Raw genomic sequence first — 22614 nt, 5'->3', positions numbered from 1 at the left:
AAAATTGGACCCTTTGAAGGTTAAAAATGTGTATCTGGAAGTAGAATAGAAGCCTTCACTTGAGTGAACATGACTGAACGCCTCTCCCATCTTGGGACAGTCCTGGATGCTTACGACACACATCTCATGTCCAGGGATGAATTTAGCAAGCTCTGTAATGACCCCGGGGTTCCTGAAGCCACAGAGGGAGCACAGGTGAGGGCATCCAAGTGCAAATGAGCCCTCTGGGGAGGCCGTGCTTAAGCTGGCACATAAATGGGGTTGAAACCATTGTGAGCCCATGGGCACGGGCCAGGCAGGGTGGTGAGAGCTCCAGACAGGGCAGGCTGGGCTCAGGCTGTGTCCACCCAGGGAACCAGTGTCATGGGCCCAACATAACTCGTGGTCAGTTTCTGTGAGGGCTGCTTCAAAGCAGGGGCCCAAGTCTCTGTTAGGGGCTTTCTGCCACCCAAAATGCACTTTCCTTCTTTTGTTCTCTCCCCAACACTCAGAACTGTCCACACCACCTTGAGATTCTCTATGTATTTTATTTTAAATTTTTATTTTTTGAGACAGGGTCTAGCTAGTCTCCCAGGCTGGAGTGCAGTGGCACAACCACAGCTCACTGCAGCCTCCGTCTCCTGGGCTCAAGAGATCCTCCAGCCTCAGCCTCTGGAGTAGCTGGGACTACAGGTGCATGTTACCATGCGCTGCTAATTTTTAAAAATTATTTGTAGAGATGGGGTCTTGCTCTGTTGCCCAGGCTGGTCTCAAGTGATCCTCCCACCTTGGCCTCCCTAAGTGTTGGAATTACAGGTGTGAGCCACTGTGCCCGGCCTTCCAAGTATTTGGATTTTATAAACAGGGCCTGCATCATGATCCCATGCTCAGCTGAACCACCCTCCAAAGGATGCCCATGTCCCCATTCCCGGATCCTGTGAATGTTACCTCATGTGGCAAAGGAAGGACTTTGCTGACGGGATTAAATTGAGGTGGAAGGCCTCCCTGGATCATCCAGGTGGGTTCTACGTGTCATCCCAAAGGTCCTCATAAGAGAGGGGCAAAGTGAGGCTTGACCACACAGAGAATCCACACGGCCACTGAGGCGGCTGCTGGAGCTAAGCACAGGGATGCCTGGGCCACCCGGAGCTGGGAGAGGCAGGTAGGATACTCCCCTAGCGCCTCCACCAGGCAGGCTTCCACTCTCCAGGGCTGAGAGAGAATAGACTGCTGTTGTTTTGAGCCAGCAAGCGTGAGGTCGTTAGTTCCAGCGCCCACAGGAAACGAACATACAGTCATGCACCACATAACCTTCGGTCAACAAGCAATGCCACAGTGCTCCCATATCACAGTGCGGTATTTTTACTGCACCTGTTCTATGTTTAGATGGCTTTAGATACACAAATACCAGTGAGTCACAGCTGCCTACGCTATTCAGCACAGTCACCTGCCGCGTAGGCTCGTGGCCCTGGAGCAGCAGGCTGTGACACACAGCCTCGGCGTGTAGCAGGCTGTGCCACCAGGGCCAGTGTGTGCACTCTGTGTTCACACAAGGACAAAATCACCTAAGGACGCATTTCTCAGAAGGAATGTATCCTTTTCGTTAAACAATGTATGACTGTTCCCCGAAGAGAAAAGATCTTCCTTGGACCAGAAGTTGAGCTCTCAGCATCAGCCGACGCCCATGCTGTCAAACGCAGGTTGCTGTGCCAGACCCCAAAAGGACCCGGGCCTGGAGGTGCATCAAGGTGGAGATCAGAAGACCCCCCACGCCCTCGAAACGGCAGAGCAGGGCGGCCTGGGGCTAGGGGCATCAGGCAGCTGCTTCCTGCTTAAGTGCTACGACTCGCACCCAGAGCCTCGAACTCCAGGCTGCACAAATACGATTCCTGCTTGGTTCCCGGTTGGCCCTGGACACTGCCAAGGGGCCCTCTCTCCACACCCCTAGAACAAAAGCCTATCCTGCCGGCCCAAGAAACAGTCACGGTTGAGGGGGAAAACGAAAACCTTCCTTTGACTACAGGAAACTTCCCAAAGGTTTTCCTGTTTCTTCATCTAAACCCGTCTAAGTGTTGTGACCCACGTGCCGGTGTGCTGTGTGCGTTCACTTACAACAGCCCCATTCATGTATATGTCACACATCAGGGGATGCAGGCACCAAGGGGCTAAGGAACTTTCTGAGGTCACACAGCTCCGGAGTTGGGATCTGAACCAGCCACCGCTTACCGTTGTCTCCGAGGTTCCTGGGCTGGTCCTGGCACCCTCCCCCGCGGCCGCCTCGGCCTGCCTCAGTGTCCCCTTCTGGCCCAGCTGCCTTCCTGCCCCTGCCTGGCTGTGCCCTCCACGCGGCGTCCCCTCTCTCGGGGGGGGCCTGCCCGCAGCACTTGGCTTGCTGGGGTCTCCGGCGTCTGCGCGGGAAGCAGAGCCTGGACCTGCCCCTTCGGCCACAGCACGGCGGGCCCTGCGGTGTCGGACCCTCTCCCACCGCCCCCGGGCGGCACTGGGGGGCTGCGGGGTCTGGACCCACCGACAGGGCACCTTCCCTTCGCCGCCGCGGATGACCGGCCGCGCTCTTGGGAGGCCTTAATTTGGGAGGCTCTGCTCCCCCAGGACCCATTCCCCATCCTCCCAAAGCCCCCACGCAGTATCCGGGGGCCGTCCCCCTCCCCGCAGTCCCGCGGGTGGAGGGGATTCAGGTGCGCCCGGCCCTGGGGGTGGAGCGCTCGGCCCGGCGTCAGCTAATCGGCGCGGCGCAGCCCCGGACCTCAGCCGCAGGCCCAGAGGCGCGCGGATCCCGGCCGGTCAATCAGGGAGGGCCTGCGGGAGGAGGTGGCGCTGCCCGCAGCCCGCCCGCCCGGCTCACCTGCGCCCTCCTCACCTGCGCCCTCCTCACCTGCGGGGCCATGCGGTCCCTTACCAGCAGCCGCCCGCCCCGGGGCGAGGAACCTCAGCCCCTAACATCGCCACCCCTCCAGCCTCGCCGGTCCTAGCCGGCGTCCCTGAGCGTGTCCCGGGAAGCGCACGTCCACGCTGGCGCTGGACCGGGTTTTCTGACTCCAGGGACGGGACTCGTCCTAAAGAGTCCGGCTCAGATGCGATTACGCGCCTCACCTCACCCGTGTGCGGACCGCCAGTGCCTCCGCCCTGCACGCCGCGGGCCCTGCCCAGCTCTTCCCGCCGGAGGGCAGGTGGCCCCCGCCCCGCCCCTGCCAGGCGCGCGATTTTAAATCCTCCCAACCCCCGCCTCTCAGCGTGGCCTGGGAGGGGGAAGCCGCCCGGCTTCAGGGCTTCCTGCGCCTTCGCCGCCGCCCTACCTGCCCTCCCGCCGCCCTCCCTGCCCTTCCCCGCCGCCGTCCGCCCTTCCACGCCGCCGTCCCCCCATCCCCCCAGCCCGTCTCTTCCGCCTTCTTATTTTGTGCCTGGGCTCTCTGCTCCGCAAAAATGTTGACTTCCCACGGGCAGAGGTTTCAGAATTTTTTTAAAGCTTTTGTCCACGGCGTTCTCTACATCTTGGTTGAAGGAATGGCAGCCTGCGGGGTGCCGTCTGGGGCCCCCGTCTCCCTGCGCTTCTCGCCTCCTCCATGCGCAGGAGGCGGTGGGGATCCGAGCCTCAGCCCAGAGGCGGGGGCTCCGGGAGGAGGGTGCCCCGCTGCCCTATCTAGCAGCCTCACCCAGGCCCTTCCGGAGGTGCCTCTGCAGAAAGGGAGTCACGTCCCCCCTGGGCCTCACCTGGCTTGCAGGGATCAGGGAGGGAGGGCGGGGTGGGCTGGGTGCGGTGGGGAAGGAGCAGGGACCCTGGGTCCCACCCTCGGTTGCGTGGTGCAGCCTTTCCCAAACCAGCTGCCCCAGACTCCAGGCCAGACGCCACTGCCAAGGCTGACGAGCCCAGAGCCGCAAGGCTGCCTCGGTTTCTCGGCGGGGGATCCTCAGAGCCAGTGTTATGCAAAGAGGCTGCGCCAGCGCCCTTCAGACCCCTAGAAGGCTAGGGGAGCAAGGCTAGGTGGGGGCGGGCTGGGGCTGGCCCAGAGGATAGAGCCCGCCCACTTTCCCTCCCTCCTTCCATTCATGCATGCGTTCATTCAATCATTCATTCCTCAGCAGTCGCTGAGCTCACTCGCCTAAGTCCTGGAGATCATCGGAGCGCAGCCGGCCAGGGGCCTGGCGCTCTCCCAGCCTTGGGGCCTGGGTCCCCGGACTCCTCCTCGGGGAGGGCCGCAGGACCGGCGCATTGTGCGCGGCGCGGGGAACGGCCCTTGCCTCCACGGTCCCCTCCCCCGCTGCGCCGGCACCCGCAGCACACCTGGCCACCTTCCTGCCGGGTACCCCCCACCCCTGCGCTTCCCAGGGCACCTACGGCGCCCAGGTCCGCGTCCAGGCGGACAGGCCGACCTGCCTCTGTCCCGCCTCCGGCCGACGGGCACACGCCTGGGCAGAGCCGAACTTTCCGGAGCCGCCGCGCAGCGCCCCGCCTCCTGTCCCGGGGCGGTCTCGGTCGCCAGAGGAGCCAGGCCGGGGGCGGGGCGGGGACGGGGCGGGGACACGGCTGCCTCCAGCACGCCGTGCGCTGGGCGCTCAGAGCCTCGGGAGCGGCGGGAGCGCAGTTAGAGCCGATCTCCCACGCCCCGAGGTTGCTCCTCTCCGAGGTCTCCCGCGGCCCAAGTTCTCCGCGCCCCGAGGTCTCCGCGGCCCGAGGTCTCCGCCCGCACCATGCGGCTGGGCAGGTGAGCCGGGGCAGAAGCGGAGGCGCCGCGGTCAGGGGCGGGGTGGCTCTGCCCGCGGGTCCCCAGCTCGGCTCGGACGCGGGGCCTGCGGGGCTCGCCTGGAGGTGCCGGGCTGGCAGTGCGGGTCCGAGGAGCCGGCGGCGGAGGCGCCGGGGCGGCCGGCGGGGCGTGGACGGCAGTGGGCGGCGGGGCCTGGCACCGGGACCCACGGCAGGACGCACAGCCGTGCGGGGGCGGGCTCGGGGGCGGGGTCCCTGCCAGGGAAGGAGGACCGCGAACGCTGGAAGGAGGGAGGGAAGGCGGGCGCACCCTGCACGCCGGGGCACGGGCGCTGCCCCTTCCACTCCCTGGCACTGCTGATTTCCTAGAAGAAGGGAGAAGGAGGGAGGTGACCGGCCGAGCGCTCTCCAAGGCCAGCTGGTGCCCACGGTCTGCGGACACGCCCTCCCCCACACACGTGGGATTCCCCGCAGCCCGGCAGCCGATCCACACTGGGGAAGGCGGGGCTGCCTGAACCAGGAGTGACAGCTTCCTCCTGGATTTTTGCGAAAATATCCAAAATATACTCTTCGCAACCCACGTTGTAGGGTCCGCAGCCTGTGCTCCCCTGGGTGAACCTGTGAGGCCCCTGACCCCAGGGATGCCTCCCGCACAGCTCAGAGCCGGGCCACACCGGAGTCACACTCCCCAGGTCCCCTCCCCATTAGAAGTGTATGCAGTTATGATCCTGCCCTAGAGAGAAAGAATTTAAAGGTCCGGGAATGTCATAGCCCTCCCAAATGTCTTAGCCCTCCGCCACCCACACCTTCAGGTAGGCGGCCCTGTCCATGCTGGGTCTTGAGGCAAGCTCGGGGTGGGGGTAGGTTAGATGCAGGGGTGCTGAGGGTCCAAGGAAAGGACACAGAGGCCGCTGCTTAGGCAGCACCCAGGGAGGGGACAAGCCAGAAACAGCCTGGAGCAGGCACCCCCCACCCTGGCCCAGGAAGCCCCCAGATGTCCTGAGGAGGCCTCCATAGACAGGAGGGGCCCTGTGGGCTGGTGATGAATATGGGCACTGTGGGAGACAAATGGGGGCACAGAGGGGTTCTCACAGCGGTCGTTTAGATGGTGGCTCTGGGGAGATGCTTGAAGGGGCTAAGGCTGGAGGCAGGGAGGTACGGGTGGAGGCAGGGGGCCTGCTGGAGGCCATCACAGCCATCTTGCCAGCCAGAATGGTGGCCCCAACAGGGGGAGTGGGAGAGAGAGGAAGGGCCGCCTGCAGGCTTCAAGAGCCCCTGGTGGCCAGGGGCGGCCTTGGTGCATGTGTGCTCACTTGGCACAGACACACCTCCATGCAGACTCAGATGACGGCCATCGTGGGTGGGGCAGGGGTTTCTGTGGCTCCAGGGCTCAGGGACAGCCCACTGGGAGGTTCCCACAAGACCAACCTTTGACTTACAAAGCCCCCAAGCTTTCCCAGGCAGAGGCCACAGAGAAGAGGGATGAGCGTCTCCCAGACCTTGGAGGTGCAGGGACATCAGAGAAGGAGATGTCCCTGCTCCGGGGGCTCCTGCTTCATGGGGAGCTGGCCCCAGAAACTGATGGTTTGGGGGGCTGGGGTAAGCACTGCTACCAAAGTGGTCCCGGCCACTAAGGGCCCCCACGTGGGGAAGGCATTCTGGGGGCTGGCGGGAGGAGGTGGCGAGCCTGTGGCATGCAGGGTGCAAAGGCTCCCAGACCCAAGATGGCAGGGGCATTGGAGTCACGAGGGGAATTTGCTGCCCGAGGCAGGGGCACCAGCTGCAGCAGGATCTGAAACAGGAGGAGCTCAGGTTTGGTTTCAAAATGATCCGCGTTCCCCACAGGGCTGTCCCGTCACTCACCTGACCCTGTCACGGGCACGCCTGATGTTCTCCGTCTCCCCAGCATTTTAAGTGACGCTCCTACTATATGTGCCCTGAAAGCTTTTTTTTTTTTTTTTTTTCTGATTTCCTACAACTTCTTGGCATCTGTCCCCAGGAAGGCTAGACCAGCCTCACTGGCATCCCTCGCTCCCCTTCATCCTCACGACAGCATCACTGTGTTTCTGGGGATTTGTTACCGCGAGAGCTAGAGAGTGGTGAGAGGCTGCCAGCCCCTCGGACTTGCTGTGCTGGGCAGGGGGGTGGTGGTCCTGGCCCCGGACCCCGAATTCCCATGGAGAACAGAGGCAGGCAGGCTCCTGGCTCTGCCTTCACATTTCTGTGATGGGCCTAACTACCTCCTGCCCATGGGAACCAGCCTGCTCCTGTTTGGAAGATACAGGTAACTCCCTGGTGGCCCCGCCTCACCTGCCTTTCTGGTTGTTTTTTCCAGTCCTGGACTGCTCTTCCTGCTCTTCAGCAGCCTTCGAGCCGGTAAGTTCACGGGGTGCTTTGCCATGGGGCGCCCAGCTCAGAGATGGGCTCTCCGGCTGTGTGGACTGCCGGCCGCAGGGCGCTGGGAGCAGCCTCACCAGGCTCCTTCTTGCTTCTCAAGTGGCCCTTTAGAGACAGTTGGACCCTAAACCTAGGTTGCTGCACAGGATAGAAGCGTTTCCTTAAAGGGAAACACTTCTGCAAACTCCGGAGTTCTTGTTTGACTCCGTGTTTGTTGTGGGCAGAATGCAGTTCCTCTGAGCCAGGGCTTCCTGGGTCCCCTGGTCTCCCTGTCCCAGGCAGCAGCCCTGCTGAGTCCTAAGAGCCACCAGCCTCTGGAAGAGCCAGGAATAAGGACGAGGCACCGCAGCACAAACCCGAAACCTTGCCAAGCCTTCCAGCCCAGAGGGCTTTGGGGGCAGGGGACACACACAGATTTTCCTGCAGGTGCCAGGTGCAGTGGCTCACTCCTGTAATCCCAGCACTTTGGGAGGCCAAGGCGGGTGGATCACCTGAGGTCAGGAGTTCGAGACCAGGCTGGCCAACATAGTGAAGCCCGATCTCTACTAAAAATACAAAAAATTAGCTGGGCATGGTGGCGGGCACCTGTAATCCCAGCTACTTGGGAGGCTGAGGCAGGAGAATGGCGTGAACCCCAGAGTCGGGGGTTGCAGTGAGCTGAGATCACGCCATTGCACCCCAGCCTGGGTGACGGAGCAAGACTCCGTCTCAAAAAAAAAGAAGATTTTCCCACAGGCATTTACATAGTTGCACAAACAGTAAAGCTACCCTGTGTCTGCCACATTTGTGACAGCTTTCCTACTGCAAGTGAGCAGCAATATAATGTAATTGCTGAGAAATTCTTTTCCCTTAAATGCCTTTCCCTTAAAGAACTTTTTATTGTGCATTAATTATAGACTCCCGAGAAGTAGTAAAAGTAGTGCTGAGTAACAAAAATAACACTGAGCGGCCAGGCCCCATCCAGCCGCTCCTCCCCATGGCAGCCCCTTACATAACAGGAGTGTGTCATCGAAGCCAAAGACTGACATGGACCTCACCATGAAATGTCTGCATTTTTCAAGTTTGACTGCATTCCTACATGTGCCTTGTTAATAAATTCTGAGCCACTGTTGGTGTTTGAGGCTTGAAACCCAAAGCCTGCCCCATAGAGTAGCTTCATGGCCTGGGCATCAGCCTCCGAAAACAGATTTTGCATCTTTTGGGCCATTGCAGATACTCAGGAGAAGGAAGTCAGAGCGATGGTAGGCAGCGACGTGGAGCTCAGCTGCGCTTGCCCTGAAGGAAGCCGTTTTGATTTAAATGATGTTTACGTATATTGGCAAACCAGTGAGTCGAAAACCGTGGTGACCTACCACATCCCACAGAACAGCTCCTTGGAAAACGTGGACAGCCGCTACCGGAACCGAGCCCTGATGTCACCGGCCGGCATGCGGCGGGGTGACTTCTCCCTGCGCTTGTTCAACGTCACCCCCCAGGACGAGCAGAAGTTTCACTGCCTGGTGTTGAGCCAATCCCTGGGATTCCAGGAGGTTTTGAGCATTGAGGTTACACTGCATGTGGCAGGTAGGACCATCGAGGCGGGGACAGCTGGGTCCATCCCAGCCTCACATCCTGGACAAGTGTTCATGAAACCCCCTCCCTGGCTCATTCACTGTTTCTTCCAGTGAAGAAAATTCTCATCTGTGTTATCAGGCTTCTGTCTAACTTTGAGGGAAACTAAACAGCTGAAAAATCCTTAGTGCATGACCTGCGGCTGCTTGGTTTCCCGGAAGAGCTCCTAGCCTTGCTGTCTTTGCCTCTTGAGTTAGTTAGCTTTTGTTTTTGTTTTTGTTTTTGTTTTTGTTTTTTGAGATGGAGTCTCGCTCTGTCACCCAGGCTGCAGTGCAGTGGCACGATCTTGGCTCACCGCAACCCCCGCCTCCTGGGTTCAAGCAATTCTCCACAGCCTCCCGAGTAGCTGGGACTACAGGCGCGTGCCACCACACCCAGCTAATTTTTGTATTTTTAGTAGAGACAGGGTTTCACCATGTTGGCCAGGCTGGTCTCAAATTCCTGGCCTCATGATCTGCCCGCCTCAGCCTCCCAAAGTGCTGGGATTACAGGTGTGAGCCACCGCGCCTGGCCAGTTAGTTTGTTTTTTGAGACAGGGTCTCACTGTTGCCCAGGCTGGAGTGCAGTAGCGTGATCACGCTGCAGCCTTGACCTCCTGAGCTCAAGCAATTCTCCTGCTTCAGCCTCCTGAGTATCTGGGACTACAGGGACATGCCACCTCGCCTGGCTAATTTTGATTATTTGTAGAAATGGGGTCTCACTATGTTGCCCAGGCTGGTCTCAAACTCCTGGACACAAGCAATCCTCCTGCCTCACCCTCCCAACGTGCTGGGATTACAGGCGTGAGCCACCACACCCAAACTAGAGTTTTAAAAGTGAAATTTGAAGGGAACGCTATAAAGCACTAAATGAGAACAAAATTTAAGAGAAAAATAAGAGGCAACCAAGGAGCTCTGGGCAGTTCATTGGGGAGAACAGCTGTGTCCATTTCAGATGGACTGTGAGCCCCTGTGTCAGCAGTGAGAATGACCAGATCCAAATGAGGGGGTCCCGGCACAGCCGACGGCCGTGGAGTGGGGGGCCTGTGGGTGCCAGTCACTGCCCGACAGTCTCAGCGGTCTCTGGCTACTGGGACTGGCTTGGGAGATGACTCTTGGGCAGGACAGGGCGGAGCCTGTTGCTCAGACCACAGCCCTGGTCCTGGCCTGTCACCCATGTCGGGGCACAATGGACCGCCTCCCCTCTGACCCAGCCTTGGCACCGTGTACCCTCTGTTTCTTGACCAGCAGGGCCTGGCATCTCTCACAACCTGTTTCCCTCCCCTGCAGCAAACTTCAGCGTGCCCGTCGTCAGCACCCCCCACAGCCCCTCCCAGGATGAGCTCACCTTCACGTGTACATCCATAAATGGCTACCCCAGGCCCAACGTGTACTGGATCAATAAGACGGACAACAGCCTGCTGGACCAGGCTCTGCAGAATGACACCGTCTTCTTGAACACGCGGGGCCTGTATGACGTGGTCAGCGTGCTGAGGATCGCACGGACCCCCAGCGTGAACATTGGCTGCTGCATAGAGAACGTGCTTCTGCAGCAGAACCTGACTGTCGGCAGCCAGACAGGTAAGGTCCCGGCGCCTGCGTGCTGAGCTGAGCCCGACAGTGGGGCCAGGGCTGGCTTGGGAGAGCCTCTGAGGCAGGAGACAAAAAGTCCCTTCGACGCGGCTCAGCACCCGAAAGGTGGTTGGAAGGGAGAGGAGGTGAGAGGCACCTGCCGCACAGTGAGAACCACCGCGGTCTCCGGGAACAGGAATGGGTGCCGTGCCCAGCGCATATTGCTCCATTTTCTTCACCTGGAGTCAGTTTTCTTAAACCTACTTTACAGATGAGGGCTGAACTCTGAGGCTGGGTAACACTTCAGAAGCCGCAGGACTAGGCAGCAGCAGCCCAGAACAGAAGCCCACAGCTGTGCAGCCCCCACCCAAGCTCCCTGCCTCTTGGGCGTGTGTCCCCTGAGAAGACTGAAGCCCCCAGACACAGGAATCCCGCTGCACACGGCTGCTGGCCCAGCCCCTCCCTGTGGAAAGGGTGCCCGGCTCCTCCCTGTGGAAGGGGTTCCTCTACGGGGACTCCTTTGTAGAGGACACAGGCCCTCCCCATTTGTGTCCCCATCTCCTGTGTCAGGATGAGAGGCAGAAGGTGGAGGCAGGAGATGATCGAGGAGGGGTCCTGGGGCCCTGCTGGCTGCAGGAAAGGGGCTGCCAGCAGGACTCACCGTGTGGCCCTGGGCAAAGCAAGAATGCAGGGCTCCTTGTTTCGGGAGCATTAAGAATTCCAGACAGTGACCACAAGCATTGCACCTCCTGCCGGCCTTTCTGAGCTCAACCCCAGAAGCCTGCACAGGTCATACCCTCAAAGTCCACCCTGGCTGCCAGGATCCCCGGCAGAGCCGGACATTCTCCTTCTTGAAATCAGGGCTCTGCCCTTCTGACTCAACATTCAGAGTCTGTGACCTGCGTGCAGCAGGATGAGGGGCTGCTCCCAAAGCAGCCTCTGATAACTGCCTTCCAGCCAGCATACTCCCCGCAGAGCAGCCCAGGTGGCAGCAGAAGCTTCTCCCAGGGCCGTCGTCTCAACCCCGGCTACACAGTGGGGTCATCTGGGCAGCCTATGAAAGCCCCCATGCCCAGACCCATTGCACCTGAAGCTCTGGGCTGGCACCTGGCATCGGGACAGTGTCTAAAAGCTTCAGAGGTTCAAGGTTGAGCACCGTCCAGGTGGTTTCTCCAAGTGTGTTTGGAGATGCGCCGGGCATTCAGAACAAGCTCCCAGGGGGATGCCGCTGCTTGTTTGCCGGTGAGGACGGCTCTCTGAAGGGCAAAGGCATTGCACACAGAGACCAGAGGCATTGTTACCTTTGTGCATCGTGGTGGAAAAGCAGAAGGGTGCAGCTGCTGTGGGGAACGTTGTGGCAGTTCCTCGAAAAGCTCAGCGTGGAAGCACTGCAGGACCCAGCAGTTCTCTCCTAGGGATATAGCCCAGAGGATTCAGAACAGGGACTCAAACAAATGCCTGTCCGTGAATGTTCATGGCAGCCAGAAGGTGGGAACCACCCGAGTGTTCCTCGTGGGTGGACAGATGCACCAAACGTGATCCATGCGTGCAGGGGAGAATTAGCCTGAAAAAGGAAGGAGGCAGCTGTCCTGACGCACGCTGCGGCGTGGAGAACCTCAAGGCCATTATGCGAGTGACAGAGCCAGACACCTGAGGACAAGCCTGTGGGACTCTGTTTATGCAAAGTGTCCAGAATAGGGTGAGCCACTGAGACACAAAGCAAACTGGAGGCTTCTGGCGCAGGAGGACAGCAATTCTCCTGCCTCAGCCTCCTGAGTATCTGGGACTACAGGCACATGCACCTCGCCTGGCTAATTTTGATTATTTGTAGCGATGGGGCCTCACTGTGTTGCCCAGGCTAGATTCAAGCTCCTGGACACAAGCGATGCTCCTGCCCACAAGCGATGCTCCTGCCTAAGCCTCCCAAAGTGCTGAGATTACAGGTGTGAGCCACCACGTCCAAGCTAGAGTTTTAAAGGTGAAATTTGAAGGGAGTGCCATGAAGCACTAAATGAGAACAAAATTTAAGAGAAAAATTAGAGGCCCGAGCTGTTCTGAGACCCCCTCATTTGGATCTGCTCCTTCTTGCTGCTGACACGGGCTCACAGTCCATCTGAAATGGACACGACCATTCTCCCCGATGAACTGCCCAGAAAGACAGCAGAGGGCAGGGAAGAGTGGGGAGTGACTGCTCATGGACACAAGGTTCCCTTTTGGGGGTTATAGGTCCTGGAATTAGGTGGTGGTTATGATGGCACTGGCACCCTGAATTGTTCACTTTAAAATGCTTCATTTTGGGCCGGGAGGGGTGGCTCACACCTGATCCTAGCACTTCGGGAGGCTGAGGTGGGTGGATCATCTGAGCTCAGGAATTTGAGACCAGCCTAGACAACATGGCGAAACCCCTTCTCTACTAAAAATACAAAAATTAGCCAGGTGTGGTGGCATGTGCCTGTAATCCCAGCTACCCAGGAGGCTGAGACAGGAGAATTGCTGGAACCTGGGAGGCGGAGGCTGCAGTGAGCCGAGACCGCACCACTACACTCCAGAGTGGGCGACAGAGGAAGACTGTGTCTCAAAAAAGTAAATAAATAAATAAAGCATAAAGTGGCTCATTTTGGCTGGGCAAGGTGGTGCACACCTATAGTTGCAGCTACTTAGGAGGCTGAGGCAAGAGGATCACTTGAGCCCTAAGACCAACCAGAGCAATATAGTGAGATCTCATCTCTACCAAAAAAAAAAAAAAAAATTAGCCACGCCTGGTGGTGCATGCCTGCAGTCCCGGCTACTTGGGAGGCCGAGGTGGGAGGACTGATTGAGCCCAGGAGGTCGAGGCTGCGGTGATCTATGATCACACCGCTGCACTTCAGCCTGGGCAACACAGCAAGACCCTGTCTCAAAAGCTCAATAAATAAAATGAAATGGTTAATTTTATGTTATGTGGCTTTCACCTTGGTTTTTTTTTTTTTTTTTTTTTTTTTTGAGACGGAATTTCACTCTTGTTGCCCAGGCTGGAGTACAATGGCGCGATCTCGGCTCACCGCAACCTCTGCCTCCCGGGTTCAAGCAATTCTGCCTCAGCCTCCCGAGTAGCTGGGATTACAGGCATGCACCACCACACCTGGCTAATTTTGTATTTTTAGTAGAGATGAGGTTTCTGCATGTTGGCCAGGTGTGTCTCAAATTCCCAACCCCAGGTGATCCACCTGCCTTGGCCTCTCAAAGTGCTGGGATTACAGGCGTGAGCCACCGTGCCTGGCCTCGCTTTGATTTTTAAAAATCCAGTAAGGGCCGGACGCGGTGACTCACGCCTGTCATCCCAGCATTTTGGGAGGCCAAGGTGGGTGGATCACAAGGTCAGGAGATCGAGACCATCCTGGATAACATGGTGAAACTCTGTCTCTACTAAAAAAGTACAAAAAATTAGCCAGGCATGGTGGTGGGCACCTGTAGTCCCAGCTACTCGGGAGGCTGAGGCAGGAGAATGGCGTGAACCCGGGAGGCGGAGCTTGCAGTGAGCCAAGATCACGCCACTGCACTCCAGCCTGGGCGACAGAGCAAGACTCTGCCTCAAAAAAAAAGAAAAAGAAAATCCAGTAAGAACCTGTGCTTCCCACCATACCCAGCCCTATGGTCCCCTGGCTGTGGTTGGGGTTATCTCCCCTCCCAGGTAGGATGGGGAGGAACAAGATCCCTGCAGGAAATGAAGCCCCTCTGCAAGAGAAAACCCTCGTCTCATCAGTTTGGTGTTTTTAAAACCTCAAAATCATGTCAGGGAAGTTCTCTGGAATAAATACTTCCCTGCAACACTTTCTACTCAAGGATGAAAAAAAAGACCCTTTTCCTCTAAGATCCTTTAAGTCGGGTTATTTTCCTCTTTCTTCTAGGAAATAACATCGGAGAGAGAGACAAGATCACAGAGAATCCAGTCAGTACCGGCGAGAAAAACGCGGCCACATGGAGCATCCTGGCTGTCCTGTGCCTGCTTGTGGTCGTGGCGGTGGCCATAGGCTGGGTGTGCAGGGACCGATGCCTCCAACACAGCTATGCAGGTAGAGACGGCCCCATATTGTAGATGTTAGTGTTTGTCCTGTTGGTGTGAACGTTTGCCTGCTTTAACTTCCCTCACTGATACTGATTTAGCTTGAAACTTTATTGTGGTAGGCTGGGCACGGTGGCTCATGCCTGTAATCCCAGCACTTTGGGAGGCCGAGGCGAGTGGATCACGAGATCAGGAGATCGAGACCATCCTGGCTAACACGGTGAAACCCCGTCTCTACTAAAAATATAAAAAATTAGCCGGGCGTGTGGCAGGCGCCTGTAGTCTCAGCTACTCATGAGGCTGAGGCAGGAGAATGACGTGAACCCGGGAGGCGGGGCTTGCAGTGAGCCGAGATCACGCCACTGCACTCCAGCCTGGGTGACAGAGCAAGACTCCGTCCCCCCCCCCCCAAAAAAAAAAAAAGAAACTTTGTTGTGGTAGCACTAATATTCATGAGGCTTAGCAACCCGAACTATCCCACAAAGTGGTTTTGAAACCCAGCATCTCTGACATTCCTGACACTGCCAAGCCAGAAGGGCGCTGCGAGGTCTGCCCTGCAGGTCGGGTGGGCAGGGTGGCTTCTGCATGTAGCGGCCGGGGTGGTGGTCATTTCCAGGGAAGCCGCTGAGGCTGCCTTGAGCACTCCTGCCCTGTGGGTCTGTGACTCTGGCCAGCTCCGCGACAGAGCCCGGAGGTCTGTGTTTCAGCCATGTAAGACACAGCAGCAGGACGCAGTGGCGCAGGAAGCCCTGAACGTTGGCTGCAGTGATGGTCCTGATGACGGGGGGGCTCTTCCCAGAACCCCCCAAGGGTGGCAGTCAATGGAGTGCAGGCGCAGTGGCCACGGAGTAGCGGCTCCTGTGGCTGCCCCTGGCTTTCCCATTTGTGGCCAATCTCAGTCATCGCAGAAACATCTTCCACGGCCATGATGCCACTGCTGGCTGGGCCACAGAAGGGCCCCAGATCCAGGTCACAGCATTTTAAGTGCTTCCCAGGCACGTACCCCTTTAAGAGGATCTTTCTCAAAAGCCACGTGGCCTGGGGAGCCCCTCATCTGTGAGTGCTTTCCCCGCCTGGAGCTGGGAGCCTCGGGGAGACTTCCAAGTAGGGTGTTTAGGGGGCTGCTGAGAGCTCAGGAACACCAGGGGCTTTAGGGACACCCCCCGTCGCTGCTGTCCTGACCATTTTGGTTTGTCCTCCAGGTGCCTGGGCTGTGAGTCCGGAGACAGAGCTCACTGGTGAGTTTGCCGTGGGAAGCAGCAGGTTCTGGGGGGCCCAGGGGAGGCTTGGCTGCCAGCTGTCTTTCAGAGTTTCAAAAAACTTTCAAAAGGCAAAAGTCCCTTGCCTTGAACAACTGTTGTTCCTGGAGACGCAGCGAAGCCCTCGATGGTGCGCACGGCATTTCCTGCAGCCTCCCCTTGGCATGGGATGGCATCCTGGTGTGCACTTTGTCACACTGTGATGGGATTTTCCCAACATGCACAGAAGCAGAGAGACGAGTGCTAGACCCCCGCGCTCCCCAGTGCCCAGCCCCGACCAGGGTGTCCAGGGAGGGTCCAGGCACCGGCGCCCAGCCCCCATGGGGTGTCCGGAGCGGGTCCAGGCACCGGCGCCCAGCCCCCGTGGGGTGTCCAGGGTGGGTCCAGGCACCGGCGCCCAGCCCCTGTGGGGTGTCCGGAGCGGGTCCGGGCACCGCCAGCTTCTCTCTGTGGCAGCCACTCCTGCAGCTCTCGGGCGGCTCCCTGTCTCCTGGTGGAGGTTTGCCCCTCAGTTCCAGGAGCAACACAGATGTGGATTCCTGTCCAATTTGGGAAAAATGTCCACACCCGGTCACCCACCTGGCAGGTGCCTCTGGCTGCAAGGGGCGCTGGGCTTCGCAGGCAGGCCAGCCGGGCTCCCCGCCATGGGCCAGGATCCCCTCTGAGCCCCGTTTGCCACCCAGGAGAAGGGGTTCCCCGTGGACAGTGGGCTCAGGGTGTGCGCAGCCACCACGCTGTGGTGTCACCTGTGGACCCAGGCGAGCTGATGGCCGACCGCAGAAACGCACTTCCAAGGCCAGGTCGGCCCATCCAGATGATGCAGGAACACAGCTTGCTAAAAACACGGCCGGCCTGTTCCTGTCAGAGCCAGTCGAAGTTCCCTGTACAGGCCGCTGTTTCCGAAGCTTTAAACCCTTTGTTTCCACCAAGCTGAGTCCTGAGAAAACTGACGTCTGCCTGCAGAATGGAAAGGGGTGCTTCATGTTCCTCTCTCTCCTTCATCTCCCTTCCAAGGCCACGTTTGACCGGAGCTCACCGCCCAGAGCGTGGACAGGGCTTCCGTGAGACGCCACCATGAGAGGCCAGGTGGCAGCTTGAGAATGGACTCCCAGACTGCAGGGGAGCACTTGGGGCAGCCCCCAGAAGGACCACTGCTGGATCCCAGGGAGAACCTGCTGGCGTTGGCTGTGATCCTGGAATGAGACCCTTTCAAAAGCGTCATCCACACCAAAGGCAAATGTCCCCAAGTGAGTGGGCTCCCCGCTGTCACTGCCAGTCACCCACAGGAAGGGACTGGTGATGGGCTGTCTCTACCCGGAGCGTGCGGGATTCAGCACCAGGCTCTTCCCAGTACCCCAGACCCACTGTGGGTCTTCCCGTGGGATGCGGGATCCTGAGACCGAAGGGTGTTTGGTTTAAAAAGAAGACTGGGCGTCCGCTCTTCCAGGACGGCCTCTGTGCTGCTGGGGTCACGCGAGGCTGTTTGCAGGGGACACGGTCACAGGAGCTCTTCTGCCCTGAACGCTCCCAACCTGCCTCCCGCCCGGAAGCCACAGGACCCACGCATGTGTGTGCCCACAAGTGTAGTTAGCCGTCCACACCGAGGAGCCCCCGGAAGTCCCCGCTGGGCTTCAGTGTCCTCTGCCACATTCCCTGGGAGGAACAATGTCCCTCGGCTGTTCCGGTGAAAAGTTGAGCCACCTTTGGAAGACGCACGGGTGGAGTTTGCCAGAAGAAAGGCTGTGCCAGGGCCGTGTTTGGCTACAGGGGCTGCCGGGGCTCTTGGCTCTGCAGCGAGAAAGACACAGCCCAGCAGGGCTGGAGACGCCCATGTCCAGCAGGCGCAGGCCTGGCAACACGGTCCCCAGAGTCCTGAGCAGCAGTTAGGTGCATGGAGAGGGTATCACCTGGTGGCCACAGTCCCCCTTCTCACCTCAGCAATGATCCCCAAAGTGAGAGGTGGCTCCCCCGGCCCCCACCACCCTCAGCAGCCCCACCCCACTCAACCCTGAGGGTCCCCAGGGTCCTGATGAAGACCTCCGACCCCAGCGCCAGGCTCCTCGGAGCCCAACAGTCCCAAGGGAGCAGGAGACGGGGTGGCCCAGTGCTGAGGGGTACAGCCCTGGGCCCTGACCAGCCCCGGCACCTACCATGCTGGTTCCCGGAATGAATCAGCTGCTGACTGTCTCCAGAAGGGCTGGAAAGGATGCTGCCAGGTGACCCGAGGTGCACTCGCCCCAGGGAGATGGAGTAGACAGCCTGGCCTGGCCCTTGGGACACATTGTCTGCCCCGGGGCTATGGGCAAATGCCCCTCCTTCTTACTTCCCAGAATCCCCTGACATTCCCAGGGTCAGCCAGGACCTGTTACAGCCCTGGTCACTTGGAACTGACAGCTGTGTGAGGCCTGCACTTCTCAGACCCAGACTTAGAACAAAAGGAAGAGTGAGGACTCATGGCTACAATGAGGTTCCAGTACTTGTTACAAGAAATTGGTTTTCTGCAAAAAAACTCCCTACCTGGGCCTTTAGGTGAATGTGGGATCCACTCCCGCTTTTAACATGAAAGCATTAGATGTGTGGTGTTTATAAAAGAACAGTTGTCATCACCGGGCATTGATTGGCAGGGACAAGGAGCTGCTTGGGTGTGGAAAGTTGGGGGGTTGGAAAGTGGGGTGTGGTGCCCATTTGCAGTGACTGAAGTGACTCCAGGACGGACCTGCGGGGGCACCCAGAGGTCCTAAGCCCCAGGACTGAGGGTCGTGCATCACCACTCGGGTGTCCCGGGAGGTGCCCTGGGCCCGGGGACCTCACAGGCAGGACGGCGACACTAATGCAGGGAGAGGGAGTCTGGCCCCAGCTTTTCCCATCGGACGCGATTTTCCTTCACCAGGGGACGGGCAGGAAAGAGGCAGGGGCCCCAGAAGCTTCTATCCCTCATGCCTGAGGGCACGGGGGACACTTGGAGGCTGCTGTCACCACTCTGCGTCCAAGGCCATGCCCTCTGCGGGTCAGTGCCTGAGTCTCGCCTCCCTGCTGGTCCCTGAAGCCCCCTCAGAAGCCCTGCCTGTCACGTCGGCATTTGTGAGACCCACCCTGTAACGCCTGCCCCTCTCAGCCCGACATCAGCTTCCTCTTTCTCCCTTGCTGTAGACAGGCTGAATTCCAGTGTTGGGACAGCCATCTCCAGAAACCTGACTTAAGAGAGTAAGATGCAAATCGTGCCTGTATCCTGTGGCTTCGGCGGATGCAGGGAGTCTTGGGCACAGCCAGCTCAGCTGTCTGTGGTCTGAGCAGGAACAGGTGCCACTCCTGCTCAGGGGACCCTGCCCTACACCAGGCTGTTCTGTCCCCCTGGAAGACATGGGGCCAGGTCTGGAGGCATTTTGGGTTGTCACAGCTGGGGGCTGTTCCTTGGCTTCAGCGGGTGGAAGCCTCAGATGCTGTTCAACATCTTCTGGACACGGGAGGCCCCGACAGAGAGAAGCGTCCACCCACAAGTCCACAGTCTGAGGTCTCCCCTCAGAGACCCTGCCCTGCACACCCACCTCCAGCCAAAGGTCCTGCCTGCCCCAGGGCTCAGGGGAACCTTGCCGGTCTGTGGAACAGGAGAGGGGACTCTCGCCAGCTGTACCACCCTGCACGTAGTAGGTGTGCGGTAAACATCCACCAGGGAGGCTCCAGTCAAGGCTGGCAGATGGGGCGGTCCATCCCTAGGGCAGGTGACAGAAGGGAAAAGGCTGCCTGCTGGCCCCCGAGCCAGGTAGCACATGCTTGTGCCTCAGTTTCCCCTCCTGTAAAGTGAGGCGCTGGATCCAGGTTATGTCTACTGGGCTCTGCAGCTTGGATGCTCCTAAGACCAAGCGACCCACCCTGGGGAGGGCAGCTATGGCTTTGGAATAGCTGTCCAGGCCTGGGCACCTCCAAGAAGGCTGCCACGCCCTGCCTGTGCTGCAGGGGTGCAGGGGTGAGGGGCAAGACTCCAGAGGCCTCCTCTCTGCATCTCCTTGTCTTCAGTGGCCGGAGGTGAGGCCTGAGCTCAGGGGAGGGGCTTCTGCCACGAACCCTATGGCGGGGCACAGCACACTTTTCCCAGGGAGGACCCCTGGGCCCCCTGCGTTGTCCCCAGCGGAGTGTGGGGTCACCTTGCAAGAGCGACATTGAGAAGCTCCAGCTCTAGGAGTGTGCAGACTCTTAACCAGGCAGGCCCAGGCCCTGGGGCACACAAAGGCGGGGCCTGCTCTCCCCAGCTGCCCCTGCCAATGGGGGCTGGACTGTCCTACCCTCCTCCCTTCTACCTCCCCACTGTCTTCCCTCTCCACTGTCACCACTGCCTCCCTCTTCCACTGTCCTCCATGCACTGCCCTCCCTCCACCTTCCCCCACCCCCACCACTCCCCATGCTGTCCCCAGGCTCCCCCCACTCTCCCCCCTCCCCACTGTCCCCCTCCCCATGCTGTCCCCAGCTCACCCCGCTCTCCCCTCTCCCCACTGTCCCCCCTCCCACTCCCCATGCTGTCCCCAGCTCACCCTACATGGACTTGGCGATGTCCTTCCATGGCTCACCGGTCTGAATTTCCATGATGAGCCGGGCCTGCAGCTTTGCTCCCCTATCCCTGCCCAGGCTGCAGCTGTCCATGCAGGGAGCGAGCTCCAGCACCTGCGGAGTCCTTCCGTGGGGGCCTCTCCGTGCCGCAGCAGCCAGGGACCTCAGGTGCCCGTGCATGACGCCACCGCCCATCCTCATCCTGAGCCAGCCTCTCAGGATCAGGACCTGGTTTGGCGGCGTTAACCTTAGAGCCTGCAAGGGGCTTCCTCCTGGCGGGCCTGGCCGTAGCCTGGGGAGGCCACAGCTCCAGGCCACTCCAGACCCCCCTTCCTCTGGGCCTTCCATGTGGTGGCAACCACCGCAGCTGCAAGGGAGGGAAAATGGAGCCTTTGTTCTCTGGCTGGGCTGGGGTCTGGGGGAAGCCATGGGCGTGAAGACTGGAGTATTATTTGATGGAGAAGCGGCCACTCCTGGAGACCGGCGGCAAACACAGAAGCACAGCGTGGAAGGTGCTGGTGTCAGCCCACACGGGTGATGGGGTCAGACTCAGGAGTCACACTCAGGAGTCACACTCAGGAGTCACCAGGCTCAAAGGGCCCAGGCACCGCAAGTCCTGCTCAGCCCCAGACACAATGCATTCCTGTTGCCCTCGCCCTCAGCCAGGCCCCACGCAGGCCAGGGAGCACTGGCAAAGCTTGGTGTCCCTCTGGGGGCCAGCCTCCATCCAGGCCGAAGGTGGTCAGTGGCCCACCATGGCTCAGGTAGAAAACTCACGGATTAAGATTTCATGCCCGACTCCAAAGGCAAGAGACTTTATTATTTTATTTTTTTTGAGCCAGAGTATCGCTCTGTCACCTAGGCTGGAGTGCAATCTCTGCTCGCTGCAACATCTGCCTCCCGGACTCAAGCAATTCTGCCTCAGCCTCCCAAGTAGCTGGGATTACAGGTGTGCGCCACCATGCCCAGGTAATTTTTGTATTTTTAGTAGAGACAGGGTTTCACCATGTTGGTCAGGCTGGTTTCAAACTCCTGACCTCAAATGATCTGCCCACCTCGACCTCCCAAAGTGCTGGGATTACAGGTGTGAGCCACCGCACCTGGCTACCAGACACAGGTTAGTTTTTCTTTTTTTTTTTTTTTTTTGGCGGAGGTGCAGGGGGAGTTAAACAAACAAACAAACAAAATAAACGGGCCGGGTGCGGTGGCTCATGCCTGTAATCCCAGCACTTTAGGAGGCCTAGGTGGGTGGATCACGAGATCAGGGGTTCAAGACCAGCCTGGCCGAGATGGTAAAACCCCGTCTCCACTAAAAATACAAAAATTGGCCAGGCACGGTGGCTCACACCTGTAATCCCAGTACTTTGGGAGGCTGAGGTGGGCAGATCACCTGAGGTCAGGAGTTCAAGACCAACCTGACCAACATGGAGAAACCCCATCTCTACTAAAAATACAAAATTAGCCAGGTGTGGTGGTGCATGCCTGTAATTCCAGCTACTCGGGAGGCTGAGGCAGGAGAATTGCTTGAACCCAGGAGGCAGAAGTTGCAGTGGGCCAAGATGGCGCCATTGCACTCCAGCCTGGGAACAAAAGCGAAACTCTGACTAAAAAAAAAGAAAGAAAGAAAAAAATTAGTTGGGCACGGTGGCAGGCGCCTGTAATCCCAGGTACTCAGGAGGCTGAGGCAGGAGAATTGCTTGAACCCGGGAGGCAGAGGTCACAGTGAGCCGAGATTGCACCACTGCCCTCCAGCCTGGGTGACAGAGCAAGACTCCGTCTCAAAAAAAAAAAAAAAAAAAAAAAAATGGATACATTGTAATACCTCAAATACTTGTAAGTGAAGCACCCCAGTTCCCATAGAGCTGCCGCACTCGAAGGCTTCTGTAACCTGCCTGCTCCCAGCATTCTATTTAGGGTCTGGTATGTCCAGAATTTGCAGACACAGCAATTCCTGCAGCAGCAGTGCACCATGTGGAAGGGGCCCCATGACCAGCCCACTGTGAGCTCACACGTGATGACTGAGGCTTCTTCACACAGCAGGGCTCTGGGTGTGATACCCAGGGCACACGCGTTTGCACAGGCACAGGCCACACAAGTTCTCACATGCTCAGCCCCATAAGCCGTGCTGGACAGGCATGGCCGTTTACACCCAGGATCCTGCTGAGAACAGCAACCAACTCACCACCCTGGCATCATGAGCCTTGCCACACAGGGGCTCTGGTGGCTTTGGTGGCCTGGGCTGTGGCTCTGCTGCCAGCCACCCTGAGTGAAGATCCAGGTTCTCTGGGTGCTACTCAGCTGCTGTGTGGGGAGCTGGCCCCTGGGGTGATGAGGGCCCTTCCCAACCCGCCCTCAGCCCTTGGACAGCCAGGATCACCTGGGGCTGTCTGCACACAGACTTCTCAGGGGAGTTCTCAGCTTGTACCCTTATCTCCCCAGAATCCTGGAACCTGCTCCTTCTGCTCTTGTGACTGACTGTGTTCTCTGTGCAACTTCCAATAAAACCTCTTCATT

At 58.8% G+C, this 22614-nt stretch overlaps 1 protein-coding gene across 6 annotated transcripts; it reads left to right on the top strand.

Moving 5' to 3' along the window:
- The first annotated feature begins 4059 nt into the window (after positions 1 to 4059).
- ICOSLG (inducible T cell costimulator ligand) lies at positions 4060 to 18774 on the top strand. Of its 6 annotated transcripts, none has more exons than XM_063803554.1 (8): positions 4089 to 4700; positions 6699 to 6798; positions 7035 to 7075; positions 8309 to 8659; positions 9976 to 10266; positions 14145 to 14309; positions 15502 to 15537; positions 18709 to 18774. In XM_063803554.1, exons 4-8 carry the CDS (start codon positions 8335 to 8337, stop codon positions 18756 to 18758), a joined length of 867 nt encoding a protein of 288 aa, XP_063659624.1. In that variant the 5' UTR covers positions 4089 to 4700; positions 6699 to 6798; positions 7035 to 7075; positions 8309 to 8334; the 3' UTR covers positions 18759 to 18774. The 6 variants fall into 6 exon arrangements, with proteins under 6 accessions (XP_003319157.4, XP_063659626.1, XP_063659624.1 ...); XM_063803555.1 differs by lacking the exon at positions 18709 to 18774 and adding an exon at positions 16573 to 18149 and having other exon boundaries at positions 4091 to 4700; XM_003319109.6 differs by lacking the exons at positions 6699 to 6798; positions 18709 to 18774 and adding an exon at positions 16573 to 18149 and having other exon boundaries at positions 4060 to 4700.
- The last annotated feature ends 3840 nt before the right edge of the window (positions 18775 to 22614 follow it).

This window comes from Pan troglodytes, chromosome 22 (assembly GCF_028858775.2).
Source record: "Pan troglodytes isolate AG18354 chromosome 22, NHGRI_mPanTro3-v2.0_pri, whole genome shotgun sequence".
Lineage (NCBI taxonomy): Eukaryota > Metazoa > Chordata > Mammalia > Primates > Hominidae > Pan > Pan troglodytes.
Note: the sequence above shows the minus strand (reverse complement) of the source record. Positions and strands in the feature narration are given on the sequence as shown.

What these genes read in the sequence shown, in the direction of transcription:
- ICOSLG (XM_063803556.1), top strand. An exon ending in GACTGTCGGCAGCCAGACAG is followed by an intron (nt 10,267 to 14,144) that starts GTAAGGTCCCGG and finishes TCTTTCTTCTAG; the next exon opens with GAAATAACATCGGAGAGAGA. An exon ending in CCTCCAACACAGCTATGCAG is followed by an intron (nt 14,310 to 15,501) that starts GTAGAGACGGCC and finishes TTTGTCCTCCAG; the next exon opens with GTGCCTGGGCTGTGAGTCCG.